The sequence below is a fragment of the Ahaetulla prasina genome, chromosome 10, assembly GCF_028640845.1.
Source record: "Ahaetulla prasina isolate Xishuangbanna chromosome 10, ASM2864084v1, whole genome shotgun sequence".
In the NCBI taxonomy this organism is placed as follows: Eukaryota; Metazoa; Chordata; class Lepidosauria; order Squamata; family Colubridae; genus Ahaetulla; species Ahaetulla prasina.
Genome location: NC_080548.1, coordinates 15830566 through 15846020, shown reverse-complemented (window position 1 = coordinate 15846020; position 15455 = coordinate 15830566). Strand labels below are relative to the sequence as shown.

Sequence of the window (15455 nt, the reverse complement as noted above, 5' to 3'; positions counted from 1 at the left end):
TACCGGTTCTGTAGGTGTGGCTTGGTGGGCGTGGCATGGTTTGGTGGGTGTGGCTTGGTGGGCGTGGCAAGACATGGCTTGGTGGGTGGGGCTTGATGGGCGTGGCAGGGGAAGGTTACTGCAAAATCCCCATTTCCTCCCGATCAGCTGGGACTCGGGAGGCAGAGAATAGATGGGGGTGGGGCTAGTCAGAGGTGGCATTTACCGGTTCTCTGAATTACTCAAAATTTCCGCTACCGGTTCTCCAGAGCTGGTCAGAACCTGCTGAAACTCACCTCTGGGCTGTGGCAAAGAAGAAGGAGTCAACCTATTCTCCAAAGCTTCTGAAGGTGGAACAAGAAACAATGGATGGAAACTAAGGAGGAATTTCTTGGCAGTTAAAATAATTAATCAATGGAATGGCTAACCTCCAGAAGTGTAGGTGCTCCATACTGTGATATTGGATGCCATTTGTTTGGAATGGTATAGTGCCGAAAAGGTCGCACAGAAATATGCACGCACGCTAGTTGGGGCCATGCTTCGGAAAAGCCAAACTTCTGGGTTCTAGCGTGCACACGTGCCCAACAACAAGCTGGCCAGCGTGCATGCCCAGGCCAGTTTTCGGCACTGCCACATGTGCGAAGGGACCGTGCTCCATAAAACTTCTGGTTTTTGGCGCGCATGTGTGCTCGACAATCAGCTGGCCGGTGCACATGCACAGGGCAGTTTTCAGCACTGCCACACATGTGAAGGGCAGCTGATTGTCGCATGCGCACCAGAAACCCAGAAGGCAAACAGGCAAGACCACACATGCTGGGCGACATGGCTTTGGATGCCACTTTGGACATGCGTGCCATAGGTTCGCTATCATGAGTATAGGGTCTCTGTTGTGGTCCGCCAGCAGCCTGCGGAGCTGGCAACAGAGTCAGACAGCGATGATGCTGAGGAAGAACATGGGCCAGTCCTGGAGGCTGGGGAAGGCCCGGATGAGGGTTCTGCATTGGAGGCAGAGATGGGGCCAGGTGCGGACTCCAGAGCCACCAGAGGCTGACAGTAGTCAGGCAGAGGAACAGGAGGAGCCTGTTCCTAATGCATGGATGAGAAGAGCTGCCAGAAGGCAAGAGCAGCTCGAGGACAACTGAGGAATAGGGCCAAGAGATGATTGGCCCCTCCCATAAGGCTTAAAAAACCAACAACAGCGGTTGGGCTCTTTGCCGGAAAACAACGTTGATAGCTTTGTCTTGTTGCATTTGTTTCGTATCAGTGTCTTCTGAAATTTTGCCAAGAAAGGCCTTTGGCAGTTTGCCTAATTGGACCAATTGGTGATAGGACTGAGGAATTATGTTAGAGAAATTTGCCTTAGTTTAGTTGAACTACGCTGAGAATGAGTTAATTCTCAGCTGTTCTAATAAAGTTTGTTTTTACACTGACTGAGTTTCCTACTACCTACTTGGGCCTGGGTCACAACAGTCTCTTGCTTGAGCAGCGGGTTGGACTAGAAGACCACCAAGGTCTCTTCCAACCCCGTTGTTCTGTTACCCCACCCGAAAATATGCAGCGTTACCTGCCAGTCACCAAATGCTTGACACCAAAAGGGTTACTTTTCATCCTTATGAAAAGTACTTACGGGACCGCCTACTGCTACCGAATGCCTCCCACCGACCCGTGCGCTCGCACAGAGAGGGACTCCTCAGGGTGTCGTCCGCCAAGCAATGTCGGCTGGCGGCCCCCAGGGGAAGGGCCTTCTCTGTGGGGGCTCCCACCCTCTGGAATGAACTTCCCCCAGGACTTCGTCAACTGCCTGACCTTCGGACCTTCCGCCGCGAGTTGAACACCTACCTATTTATTTGCGCAGGACTGGCATAGAAATTTTAATAGTTTTTAATATTTGATATAAATTTTATGGGGTTTTTATGGTTTTAAATGGTTTTAATTTTGGCCTTATATCTAATAAGTTTTTTAACTATTGTTTTACTGTGTATATAATTGTTTTTTTATTTTGGCTGTGAACTGCCCTGAGTCCTTTGGGAGAAGGGTGGTATAAAAATCCAATAAATCTAATCTAATCTAATCTAATCTTATGCTTTAATTCCCTAGGTACCACAAGGCCTTTCTGACAGAGCCAAGCCTTCATGCTGGAATTAATTCGGTTGTTTTGCTCATCGCCGCGGGCCATAGTTTTGAAGCCTCTATGCAGCTTCGGCAGATCGGTGTGAGATTGTTCTCTTTTGTAACTTACTAAATTCCACTTGGAGGGGGACAGGAAAGGAGGAAAATTTCATCCGGCTTGAAAGAGGGGGTCAACATGTTAGTCATTTGGGACAAAAACCAACAATTGCTTATTGGAGCATACGCTGTCACGAATGTTTATGGGTTTCTTTATGTGCAATACAGCTGGTCCTCCGTTAACAACTGTCTTGTTTGGCGACCATCCAATCGATCACCACTTGCAATTGTCAAGTCGGCTTACGACAAGTCAGTGGAAAAGGTCGCCATAAGTCGCAAGGCGTGATGACATGATGTTGCTCTTAATGACTGTGGGTGATTTGCTTAACGACCCCAATAGAACTGACATCTTAAGTTTGCCATGGTCATGTGATGGTTCGCTTAACAAAGATGTCCACTTAGCCACAGAATGGCTCTTCCCAATTGCGGTCCTTAAGTGAGGATTATTTGTATTTTTTTCCTTATTCAGTTCAGATTCTGCCTTTTTTCCCAAGTGGACACTTAAGGTGTTATTATAATCTACGGTGGGGGCATCCACAGGAAATGCGGGGGGGGGAGTCTATGTCACAACCACGTCTACACAATCAAAACCTGTTTCCTTTTTATTTGTGACAAGTGTAAAAAAAAAGAAGGGGATGAAGCTTCATTTGTACGATTCACTTCTCCTATTTTAATTTTTGGACATCCTGATTTAAAACTAAATCTGAGTAAATGAAAAGTTGAATAAAAACAATTAAAATAGTAGCTGGTTTTAAAAGGCCCGGCTGAATATTATACTGCAAAATTCCATGAAATTTGATTGTGCAATAAAACGGTTGGTCCTGAAGTTTTGTCAAGGTTATTTTTTTTTTAGCAATGCAGTTCTTCTTGATTGATCCTTTTAACCGAGTAATCTTCATGAAAAGGAGGTGCAAAACTTGGTGATTCTGGAATGGGATAACCTGGAGAAGTCTACGCTGCTTCAGGGTCGGTTAAGCAATTAACCCAAAGAAATTCACCCAAGCTGAAATGGTTCTAAGCATTCCTGACATGTTTATTCTGAATCAGTGAATTTTGCACATCCCTAAAGTTAAGAATCAGGCGATGCCAGATGCAATATTCTACCCAGGAAATCAAATGAGTGACGTTGGAACAAAAATCCAACTGCAAGTCCAGTGTGGTTGTATCGTTCAGGCTGGTGTTTCTCAACCTTGTCCACTTTAAGATGGGGCATTCTGGGAGTTGAAGTCCACACCTCTTAAAAATGACAAGGTTGGCTTAGCCCAGGGGTGTCAAACTCAATTTCATTGAAGGCCCATCAGGGTTGTGTTTGACCTTTGGGGGCTGGGGATGGGCGTGGCTGGGGTGGGCTCAATGTCCCTCAAAGCTCCGTTTTCAGATGCGACAGCCTCCTGCAGTTCTCTGCTATCAAAACAGCGCTGGGGGTGTGTGCTCAGGGCCTCCACAAGTTCTGTTTTTGCTGGCAGAGGGCTGCAGGAGGCCATCGTGGCCAAAAACGGAGCTCAGGAGGACCGCACAGAGGCACCACAGGCTGGTCCTTTGCTGTTTCCAGGATGGCCCTGCGGGCAAGATCTAAGCACCCCATGGGCCATATCCAGCCCCTGGGCCTTGAGTTTGACAACCCTGGCTTAATCCAAAGGCTGGAACCAAACGGGGGGTTTTCTAAAAAAAAAATAAATTCCTATCCTTCTCATGAAATAACCTTCCTCTTTTCTGGCAGGGATGAAGGTGAGCTGCGTTTTGGGGAGGAAGGGGAGCCTGGAGAAAATGCAGCACTATTGGGACGTAGGCTTTTATTTTGGTGCAAGCATCTTGACGGGCGACCTTGACAAAATCATCCAATCCTCTGAGAAGCTGTACAAGCTGAACGCTCCTGTGTGGTATGTAGTGGTGACTTTTCATCTTCTGAAAGTGAGGGAAAGGGGCCTCGGACTTGCTAATACTTTGAAGCAATGGTGAAACATAAAATTTCTTACTACCGGTTCTGTGGCCACGGCTTGGAGTGGGGGAATAATGTGACAGGCCAACTTTTTTTTCTTTTGCTTTTAAAAGCATTTTTTCTACAACCTCTTCGGCCAAAGAGGTTGCAAAAAATGCTTTTAAAAGGCTCCTCTGACGATTCCAGCTGAGTTACCTGATCGCCAGAGCCTTTTAAAAGCATTTTTACAATGCTTTTAAAGGGCTCTGACGATCCCATCTGAGCCGCACGATCATCAGAGGTTTTTTTTTTTTACTTTTAAAAGCAGTTTTTCTACAGCCTCTTCGGCCAAAGAGGTTGTAAAAAATGCTTTTAAACGGCTCTGACAATCCCAGCTGAGCCGCGCGATCATCAGAGGTTTTTTTTTTACTTTTAAAAGCATGTTTTCAAACAAAGAAAAAATGCTTTTAAAAGTAAAAAAAAAAATCTCTAATGATCGTATGGCTTAGCTGGGCATGGGGAATGGGCAGGGATTTTTTGCTACCGGTTCTCTGAACCACTTGCTGCCATCGCTACCAAATCGGGCGATCCGGTCTGAACCGGGAGCATTTCATCCCTGCTTTGAAGTAACCAGGAGGAAATTGTCAAAGTGGGCGCAGGGGCAGGCATCACTCTGAAATCAGTAAGTCTCTGACCTACTTTCATTTTCTGAAGCGAGAAAATCTTGCAGAAGACAGTTCAGATGCACCACTGACTAAACCATAATATATGCTCGACTTCAGTTTCGTTTATTGTGTTGTGCGATGAACATAAAGATTGTGGCTCATTCAAGACAAAGGCGGTTAAAACAAATTGTGGCATAGCTGGAAAGGGTGAAGGGAGCTACTGAATAAGCTATTTCAGTTATTCTTAATAACTGAAAATTTAATAACTTAAATTGAATTTTAATTGTTAAATTTTATTAATTTTAAATGGGGTTTTTAGTTCATGGCAAATTTTAATTTTCAGGCTAATTTAAATAAGTTTTTTAAATTGCATTTTAAACTGTATATTATATTGTTGGTTTTATCTTGCCTGTACACCGCCCTGAGTCCTTCGGGAGAAGGGCGGTATAAAAATCAAATAAATAATAATAATAATAATTCAAGGGAAAAAATGGATCCAGTCAGAAGGCAGACTGGGTTCTTGGATGCACTCTGTTTACAAGTTACAGAATAGAGTTGGAAGGGACCTTGGAGGTCTTCTAGTCCTACCCCCTGCTCAAGCAGGAGACCCTCTACCATTTCAGACAAGTTGGTTTTTCCAGTCTCTTTTTAAAAACATCCAGTGATGAAGTACTCATGACTTCTGAAGTTCCACTGGTTAATTTTTCTCACTCTTTAAAGTTTCTCTTTAATTCCAGGGAGCGTCTCTCCTTGTTTAATTTCTATCCATTGCTTCTTGCCCTGCCCTCAGGTGTTTTGGAGAATAGTTCGACGCCCTCTTCTTTGTGTGCAGCCCCTCAAATACTGGATCATTGGTATCATGTCGCCCCTAGTCCTGCCTTTCTCTAGATTAGCCATATCCAGTTCCTGCAACTATTCTTCATACGTTTTAGTCTCCAGGCCCTTAATCATCTTATCATGTAGATCTGGGGATTGTTTTTCAACATCTGGAATTGGAATGGATTTTTTGGGAAATTGGAGAACTGGATTAGGGGTAACATTTTTTCCTGCCTTTGTTGCTACATTGTCAAGTCTGCGAAGTTCTTGGCTTTGACTTCATATCTGTAGTCTTAGAGCAAAACTGGATCTCTTGAACCCGTGTGGTTGGGTCCATACAACAGAATAAATCACAAATCTATGGTAATCAAGCACATTTTGGGCCTCTGTGGCTCAGGCTGCTAATGCAGCCTGTTATTAACAGCAGCAGCCTGCAATTACTGCAGGTTCAAGTCCCACCAGGCCCAAGGTTGACTCAGCCTTCCATCCTTTATAAGGTAGGTAAAATGAGGACCCAGATTGTTGGGGGCAATAAGTTGACTTTGTATATAAATATACAAATAGAATGAAGACTATTGCTAACATAGTGTAAGCCGCCCTGAGTCTTCGGAGAAGGGCGGGATATAAATGTAAATAAATAAAAAAAAACATTTGCTGAGTTTTATGTAACTAACGTGGCTCAATGTAATAGCCTGATTTATGCAACACACTTCCAACAATGGTTGAATTTCTACAACAGGTCATGTTCATTTTCATATGTCCTTTGTTGCTGTTTTTTGTTGTGGTTTTTTGTTAAATACTTTTTTTAAAAAACAACAACATGACATAACAAACACTAACATAAAACTTCTTTACATCAGCTTCATTTCAGTATTCAGTATTCCTCTATTATTTACATTTTCCCCCTCTTGTTTCCTTTAATTATACTTATCTTTTTTGTCCCATTATCCCTTATTTCTGTATATATTCCATCATACTTATCATTATAACAATTCATTTTCTTTCATGCACTACCCTTGTGTGTATGTGTGTGTATGACCTTTTCCCCTTTTTCATCATTTACCATTTCTAATTTCTATCCAATTATACAGTTTATTCCATACTATATAATATTCCGTATCTTCCTTTTCTTTTATCTCCTTTGTTAATTTATCCATCTCAGCACAGTCCAGAATTTTCCTTATCACTTCCTCCTTCGATGATATATTCTCTTTTTACCAGTTCTGTGGATACGATATTCTTGCGGCTGTTATTATGTGTAAGATTGGATACCTTATTTCTTTACTATATTTCCTCTTGAGTATTCCCAGCAAAAAAAAAACCAGCCTCTGGTTTCCAGTCTATGTGTTGGTTAGTTAATTCTTCCAGCCATTTTCTGATTTCAGCCCAATTTTTTTTGCAGATGGACATGTCCACCATAAATGGTAATAAGTTCCATATACCTTTTTGCACTTCCAGCAATTATTTCGTATGTCAATAACAATAACAACAACAGAGATTATTGTAATGCTCTCTACATGGGGCTCCCCTTGAGGTGCACCCGGAGGCTTCAGTTAGTCCAGAATGCAGCTGCGCGGGTGATAGAGGGAGCTTCGCGTAGCTCCCGTGTAACACCGCTCCTGCGCAGACTGCACTGGCTGCCTGCGGTCTTTCAGGTGCACTTTAAGGTTTTGGTTACCACCTTCAAAGCACTCCATGGCTTAGGGCCTGGGTACTTACGGGACCGCCTGCTGTTACCTCATGCCTCCCACCGACCCGTGCGCTCTCACAGAGAGGGACTTCTCAGGGTGCCGTCCGCCAAGCAATGTCGGCTGGCGGCCCCCAGGGGAAGATCTTTTTCTGTGGGGGCTCCCACCCTCTGGAACGAACTTCCCCCGGGTTTACGCCAAATACCTGACCTTCGGACCTTCCGCCGCGAATTGAAAACACATCTATTTATTCGCGCGGGGCTGGCCTAAATTTTATTGGTTTTAAATTTATTACTAATTTTAATGGGGTTTTTAGTTTATATATTTTTAAAGTTTTTAGGCCACCTATATAATAAGTTTTTTAATTTGTATTTTAAATTGTATATTTTTGTATCGTTTTGTTTTATCTTGGCTGTACACCGCCCTGAGTCCTTCAGGAGAAGGGCGGTATAAAAATTGAATAAATAATAATAATAATAAAGAGTTGGAAGGGACCTTGGAGGCCTTCTAGTCCAACCCCCTGCCCAGGCAGGAAACCCTACACCATCTCAGACAGATGGTTATCCAACATTTTCTTAAAAATTTCCAGTGTTGGAGCATTCATAACTTCTGGAGGCAAGTTGTTCCACTTACTAATTGTTCTAACTGTCAGGAAATTTCTCCTTAGTTCTAAGTTGCTTCTCTCCCTGATGAGTTTCCACCCATTGCTTCTTGTCCTGCCTTCAGGTGCTTTGGAGAATAGTTTGACTCCCTCTTCTTTGTGGCAACCCCTGAGATATTGGAACACTGCTATCCTTTGTCCTATGTCCTTTGATGCAATACTCTTATACAGTGGGCAGGAACAAATGCATATTTTTTTGTTTGTTTGGGAAATATGTTCTATAGTGATTTCTGGCAAGTCTTTGAAAAAAGGTTGAAATAATAAGTCCACTGTTTGGTACAAAACCATTTATTTTCCACCTTGGAAATGCTGCTGGTCAGAAGTTATGTTTCACATAATTTTACCACTGGTTCGCCGTGTACTAAAAATGTGAGTGTGCACTTCGTGCTTGCACATACCTCCTGCACATGCGCTTTGCTCTCTCCCGCGGCTTGCATGCATGCACACGGTTTAGAAAATGTGGCTAAATAAGCCCACCCACAGGTCGCCACTACCGATTGTCTGAACCAGCTGAATACCAATACAGCTGTTGGTGCTTTGGAGTTGAAACCTTAAGTTTGGTGCAGTTTGGGGAGTGATAGCTTGAAGGGTGAACCGCTCTATTGTTGTGGGTGTACGCAGATAAGATAAATAAATAAACACCTGCCTCCGTTGGCCTTTTTTCTTGTCTCCACCTCTTGTCTCACCTTTTCTCTGTAATTGTGCCAGGTACTTGACTTCCATCAAGGAGACTTACACAATCTACAATCATTTCAACACCGTCCCTGACACGTGGACACCCAAACAAGAGCTGGTTGATTTCTGGCTGGGGTTTTTAATGGAGTCCTGCCAGCCCTTCGTCTCCACGGAGAGCTGTTTGGTAAGCAAGCTGCGAGTCCTGCTTGTTTAAAGCAGGGGTCTCCAACCTTGGCAACTTTAAGCCTGGTGGACTTCAACTCCCAGAATTTCCTAGCCAGCTTTGCTGGCTGGGGATGTTGTGTCTGCGCCCCCCCGAGCCGGCCCCCCTGCCAGAAAGTGACTTGGAAAGTGAGGGGGAAGGGCCATCAGGACTTACCTCGGGAGCACCGGCTTCCCTGGCTCAGCTCCAGGAGCCAGAGGCAGGCCAGGTGGAGGAGATAACGAGGCCTCCATCCCCTGACTCTTTCCCCCCCCAGGCCACGCCTCCAGATCCAGCTGATGGCAATCAGGCCTGGCTGGACCCTAGGTTTCGTAGGCAGGAGAGGCGGGAACAACAGAAGCAGGGGTGGGGCAGGCCTAGGAAGTGCTGAGTCATGGAGCCACACCCCACAGGATGTAAAAGCAGCAAGGGCTGCTATGCCACTTCGTAGCAGGCAACTGCTTGACTAGAGCTGAAGTACTGTTTGTTGACTCATCGGCATCAAGATAACAGAGACACTTGGCATACGCTCACTAGTTTTCTGCCAGAGCTGATAGTGCCGGCTAATTAAGCCATCGCTCGGACTGAGGCGAGGGGGACAGAACAGGGGAATTCTGGGAGTTGAAGTCCGCCAGGCTTAAAGTTGCCAAGGTTGGAGACCCCTGGTTTAAAGCAATGCCATTCTTGAACTTAGATTTGTCCACCTAAGACAGATGGGAAAGCTATTGAGCTGGATCACATTTGAAGATGAGCAAATTTGAGTCCCTTGGGAGATAGGGCGGTATATAAATATGATTAAATAAATAAATAAATTAAATAAATTTTAACATGGGCTTTTCTGGTCTCAACCATGAACCAACTTTTGCCTTCCCTCCCCATTTTTTTTTTAACCTCTCTCAATTTTGCCCATGCCAAAAAAACACACGATGGGTGGTGGTGGTTGGGACCATTGTGCCGAATATCTTAAGTGCTTGCAAAACTAGCGTGCAAAAAAATAAAATCAGTAAAATACAGTTGGCCGTCGACTTACAACAGTTCATTTAGTGACCGTTCAAAGTCACAACGGCGCTGAAAAAAGCCATCGTTTTTCACACTTAATGACCGTTCCAACCATCCCCGCGCTCACCTGATCAAAATGCAGACACTTGGCGACTGACTCATAGTTACGACGGTTGCAATGTCCCGGGTGTGTGTGTGTGTGTCACGTGATCCCCTTTTGCGACTTTCTGACAAGCAAAGCCCATGGGGGAAGCCGGATTCACTTAACAACCATGTTGCTAACTTAACAACTGCAGTGATTCACTTAACAGCTGTGGCAAGAAAGGTGGTAAAATGGGGGAAAGTTCACTGAAGAACTGTCAAGTTGTTACCTGTTAAGTTGTTAACCTGTTAAAGGAGGGTTGAAATGCTCCCGGTTCGGACTGGACCGGCCGGTCTGGTAGCGATGGCAGTGGGTGGTTCGGAGAACCGGTAGCAAAAATCCCTGGCCCCCATCTGCCCATGCCCACCCAATGCCCGGTCGCCAGCTTCCCCACTTGCCGCTTCTTTTAAAAAATGCTTTTAAAAGGTGAAAAAAAAAGCTCTGACGATCCCAGCTGAGCTGCCTGATCGTCAGAGCCTTTTTTTCTTTTAAAAGCATTTTTTACAACCAATTCGGCCGAATAGGTTGTAAAAAATGTTTTTAAAAGGTTAAAAAAATCCCAGCTGAGCTGCCTGATCGTCAGAGCCTTTTTTTTAACTTTTAAAAGCATTTTTTAAACAACCTATTTGGTCAAGTAGGTTGTAAAAAAATGCTTTTAAAAGTAAAAAAAAAAAAGGATCACGCACCACAGCTGATCACCTCCCCCGTGCGCTGTTCTACTTACCCCATGACTCCTTTTGGTATGCCCTGTGCACACGCACGCACCATGCATACACAGTGCACATGCGCAGCTAGCGAACTGGTAGTAAATGGGTTCAGATTTCACCACTGCTGTTAACTGTCTCGCTTTGCGACAGAAATGTTGGGCTCAATTGTGGTCGTAAGTCGAGGACTGCCTGTATAAAAGTCAGTCGCGCACAAAAATGCCACGAACGTTATGTATGGAAAATGCCCAGGTTTATTCAGAGAGAAATTTGTGCTTGCTGAAAACAGTGCCAGTGGCCGGCAGGTCTTTCACAACCTTCTTTTCAAGATCTGTTTTAACTAGAAGTACCTTGGATTCATCCTTTTTGCCGATGATGCAACACTTTACCCAGCTTGACTTCAGATATTTGGAAATTTCCACTTCCTTTTCTGTTTTATGTTCCTTCCTTCAAACGGAAGCAAATTCAGGGCAAGCTTTGCAGAACGGATGTTTGCAGAGTGCAAGGACGCGATGGGATTCTCTCTTCTGCCAAAAGTTTCTTTTTGCATCGATTCTTAGTACTCAGGGTTGCTTAAGCCATGGCCCCTCCGCATGATGTTAGAGTCCAGCACGCATCATCATCCCTGAACACTGGCCCTATTGGCTGGGGCTGATGGTAGTTGGGGGTTTAACATCATCTGGAGGAGCACAGCTTTTGTTATTGCTGAAATAAGTTGTAGTCCAGGTAACCGCCTCTTGTTACGATTTGTCTCTCTTTCTCTTTCCTATCTGTGTTTCTCCCCTTTCTGTTGTCCCAGCTTATCTTGTAGAAACCCCGACTCTGCCTTGCTCATCCCCTCCCTTTGTTTGCTTCTGCATGTAGCAATAGTCCAAGTCACTCTCTTTCCTTACAATGCATTGCTTCTTACCTTTGCTTTCTACACAGTATCCTTCCATTTTGTCATTTGTGGAAATGGGGCTGTAATTGCTTTTGGGAAGGGACACCCCCTTTTTTTCAGAATACCTTAAAATATCATGCACAGGGGTAGCCTTATAGAGGCAGTGATTCTCAAGTTCAACCCTCACCCCAATTGTGTTCCCAGTTCAGCACTCACCCAAGTTGTGTTCCCAGTTCACCCCTCATCCCAATTGTGTTCCCAGTTCACCCCTCACCCCACTTATATTCCCAGTTCACCCCTCACCCCAATTGTGTTCCTAGTTCACCCCTCACCCCAATTGTATTCCCAGTTCACCCCTCACCCCAGTTGTGTTCCCAATTCACCCTTCACCCCAATTGTGTTGCTCATTCAACACTCACCCCACTTGTGTTCCCAGTTCAACCCTCATCCCAATTGTGTTCCCAGTTCACTCCTCACCCCACTTGTGTTCCCAGTTCAACCCTCATCCCAATTGTGTTCCCAGTTCACTCCTCACCCAAGTTGTGTTCCCAGTTCACCCCTCATCTCAATTGTGTTCCTAGTTCACCCCTCACCTCACATATTCCTAGTTCACCCCTCACCCCAATTGTATTCCCAGTTCACCCCTCACCCCAATTGTATTCCCAGTTCACCCCTCACCCCATTTGTGTTCCCAGTTCACCCTTCACCCCAATTGTGTTGCTCATTCAACACTCACCCCACTTGTGTTCCCAGTTCAACCCTCATCCCAATTGTGTTCCCAGTTCAACCCTCATCCCAATTGTGTTCCTAGTTCACCCCTCACCCCAATTGTATTCCCAGTTCACCCCTCACCCCAGTTGTGTTCCCAGTTCAACCCTTACCCCAATTGCGCTACCAGTTCAACCCTCACCCCAATTATGTTCCCAGTTCACCCCTCACCCCAATTGTGTTGCTCATTCAACCCTCACCCCAATTGTGTTCCCAATTCACCCCTCACCGCAATTATGTTCCCAGTTCAACCATCACCCCAATTGTGTTGCTCGTTCAACCCTCACACCAATTATGTTCCCAGTTCACCTCTCACCCCAATTGTGTTCCCAGTTCAGCCCTCACCCCAATTGTGTTACCATTTCAACCCTCACCCCAATTGTGTTACCAGTTCAACCCTCATCCCAATTGTGTTCTCAGTTCACTCCTCACCCAAGTTGTGTTCCCAGTTCACCCCTCATCTCAATTGTGTTCCTAGTTCACCCCTCACCTCACTTATATTCCTAGTTCACCCCTCACCCCAATTGTATTCCCAGTTCACCCCTCACCCCAATTGTATTCCCAGTTCACCCTTCACCCCAATTATGTTGCTCATTCAACACTCACCCCACTTGTGTTCCCAGTTCAACCCTCATCCCAATTGTGTTCCCAGTTCACTCCTCACCCAAGTTGTGTTCCCAGTTCACCCCTCATCCCAATTGTGTTCCTAGTTCACCCCTCACCCCACTTATATTCCCAGTTCACCCCTCACCCCAATTGTGTTCCTAGTTCACCCCTCACCCCAATTGTATTCCCAGTTCACCCCTCACCCCATTTGTGTTCCCAGTTCACCCTTCACCCCAATTGTGTTGCTCATTCAACACTCACCCCACTTGTGTTCCCAGTTCAACCCTCATCCCAATTGTGTTCCCAGTTCAACCTTCATCCCAATTGTGTTACCACCTGGCTAGGCTCTGCCTCCTGGTACCCTTCTTGTCCAGCCTTCCAATAACCAAATACTGTACTGCTCTTGTCCCCTGATGATTTCACATTCTCCTCCTCGTTTCGGGCAATTCAGTGAATCTTCCCCTGTTTAAAACCATCAGAGTTGAAGGCTGCTGCCTTTCTTGACAGGTGTTGATTCTCGACCTGAGCAAAGTGCTGCAACCATCTCAGCTCTCTGTGTGCAACCAGGAGATCAGAAAATCAGTGACGCTAAGCTACATCGGTTCCCTGGAAGAGGTACTTTCAGTGATTTCGCTTCATTTTCCTTTTTTTGCTTGCTGCCCGCTAGTCCTCGCTTAACGACTCCCCTGTTTAGCAACCATACAAAGTTACAGCCGCATTGGAAAAGTCGCTATACAGCAAGCCTTTGCATTTACAACCGTTGCAGGGTCCCCAGTGGTCACATGATCAAGATTCAGGCATTTTGTAACCGGCGGGAGGGTGTTTATCACTGTTGCAGCGTCCAGTGCAGGGATGAAATGCTTCTGGTTCGGACCAGATCGCGCGATCCAGTAGCGATGGGGGCGGGTAGTTCGGAGAACCGGTAGCAAAAATCCCTCTCCCTCCCCCACTGCCCACGCCTCGCTGTTCCTCTTCTTTGTCCCTGAAGCTCTCGGTGGTGATACAGCTGCAAACGGCCTTAAATGACTGCCGCGGCCCTTCAAAGGGCCGCACTACAGCTGATCAGCGCTGTAGGCGGCTAGTAGACCGGTGCCTCTATTTTTAAAGAAGGTAGACTGGTGCGCTCCCAAGTTTTGTATACTTTATTATTTTTATTATGTATTATTATTGGCCATGCCCATTCAGTCACCTGACCACCAAGCCACGCCCACCAATTAAGCCACGCTCACAGAACCGGTAGGGAAAATTTTTAGATTTCACCCCTGGTCCAATGTTCACGTGATCATCATTTGTGCATTTCACACCTGGCTTCCGACAAGCAGAGTTGTGGTGGGGTTTTTTTTGGTGTTTTGTTTTTTTTTGCTGCCTCCTTTATTACTGGAACATTTTATTTTATTTATTTATTTTTGTCATAACAATGTATATAAGCATTAACATGAAATAACTATATAACATATAAGCATATATATGAGCATAAGTATGTAATAACTGTATTAATTGGATATAATGAAGTGGAACAATAGGACAGGGAACGGTAAGCATGTATGTGCTCTTATGCACGCCCCTTATAGACCTCTTAGGAATGGGGTGAAGTCAATAGTAGATAGTTTTTGGTTAAAGATTTTGGGATTCTGAGAAGAGACCACAGAGTCAGGTAGTGTATTCCAAGCATTAACAACTCTGTTGCAGAAGTCATATTTTCTGCAATCAAGATTGAAGCGGTTAACATTAAGTTTAAATCTATTGTTTGCTCTTGTATTGTTGTTATTGAAGCTGAAGAAGTTTTCAACAGTTGTTGAAAGTTTTCAAGTTTCAAGTTTCAGAAGTTTTCAAGAGTTGATGGAGAAGCCGGCAGTAAAATTGCAAGTCATGGTCACATGATGTCTCAATGACTCTGGATGATTTGCTTAATGACTACAATGGAAGTGAAGCCTTAATTCCACGAGGTTATGCAATATTTCATTTAGCAATGATGTTGACAGTTCCAGTTGTGGTCATTAAGTGAGGATTACCCATTCTTACAATTTTCCAGTGATTGGGAATTTTGCTTCTAGGGTTACTTGCTTATTGGGTGTTTCTCTTGGCTTCTATAGGAAGGAATTTCCACCTGGACTTTTCCCGCATCCTCCATCCGTGGAATCAGGTAACAATTATTTTTGCCATTTTTGAAGAGAGCATTTAAATGCTGGCCTTCTGCTTAACTCAACATCCAGCAGATTTCCGAATTGTGCTTACTGTAGACATGTCACACTTAAAGCCACACATTTTGCCAACTTGCTAAGCTTGATTAGGGTTAAACCTTGATATTTTTTCATATACTTTTCATATTCTGGAAATTCAGCCGATTTGGTTAAAGTATGGTTCACTATATTGCACGAATCCAGAAAATTGTTTAATTCAGCAACCAGGTTTAGTCATTGTACGAATGGAATTAATGCCTGTCTAACAATTAAGGCCGCGGTGGCTTAGTGGGTAAGACACTGAGCTTGTTGAGCGAAAGGTCGGCAGTTCAGCGGTTCGAATCCC

At 44.7% G+C, this 15455-nt stretch overlaps 1 protein-coding gene across 1 annotated transcript in view; it reads left to right on the top strand.

Annotated features, from left to right (window-relative positions):
* The window catches only part of MAP3K6 (mitogen-activated protein kinase kinase kinase 6), a 77252-nt gene that overhangs the window by 32897 nt on the left and 28900 nt on the right, over positions 1–15455 (top strand). The window contains exons 8-12 of the mRNA XM_058196505.1: positions 2077–2189; positions 3926–4085; positions 8662–8812; positions 13437–13544; positions 15023–15072. Of these exons, the coding sequence (XP_058052488.1) occupies positions 2077–2189; positions 3926–4085; positions 8662–8812; positions 13437–13544; positions 15023–15072 (582 nt within the window). The remainder of the gene's footprint in view (positions 1–2076; positions 2190–3925; positions 4086–8661; positions 8813–13436; positions 13545–15022; positions 15073–15455) is intronic.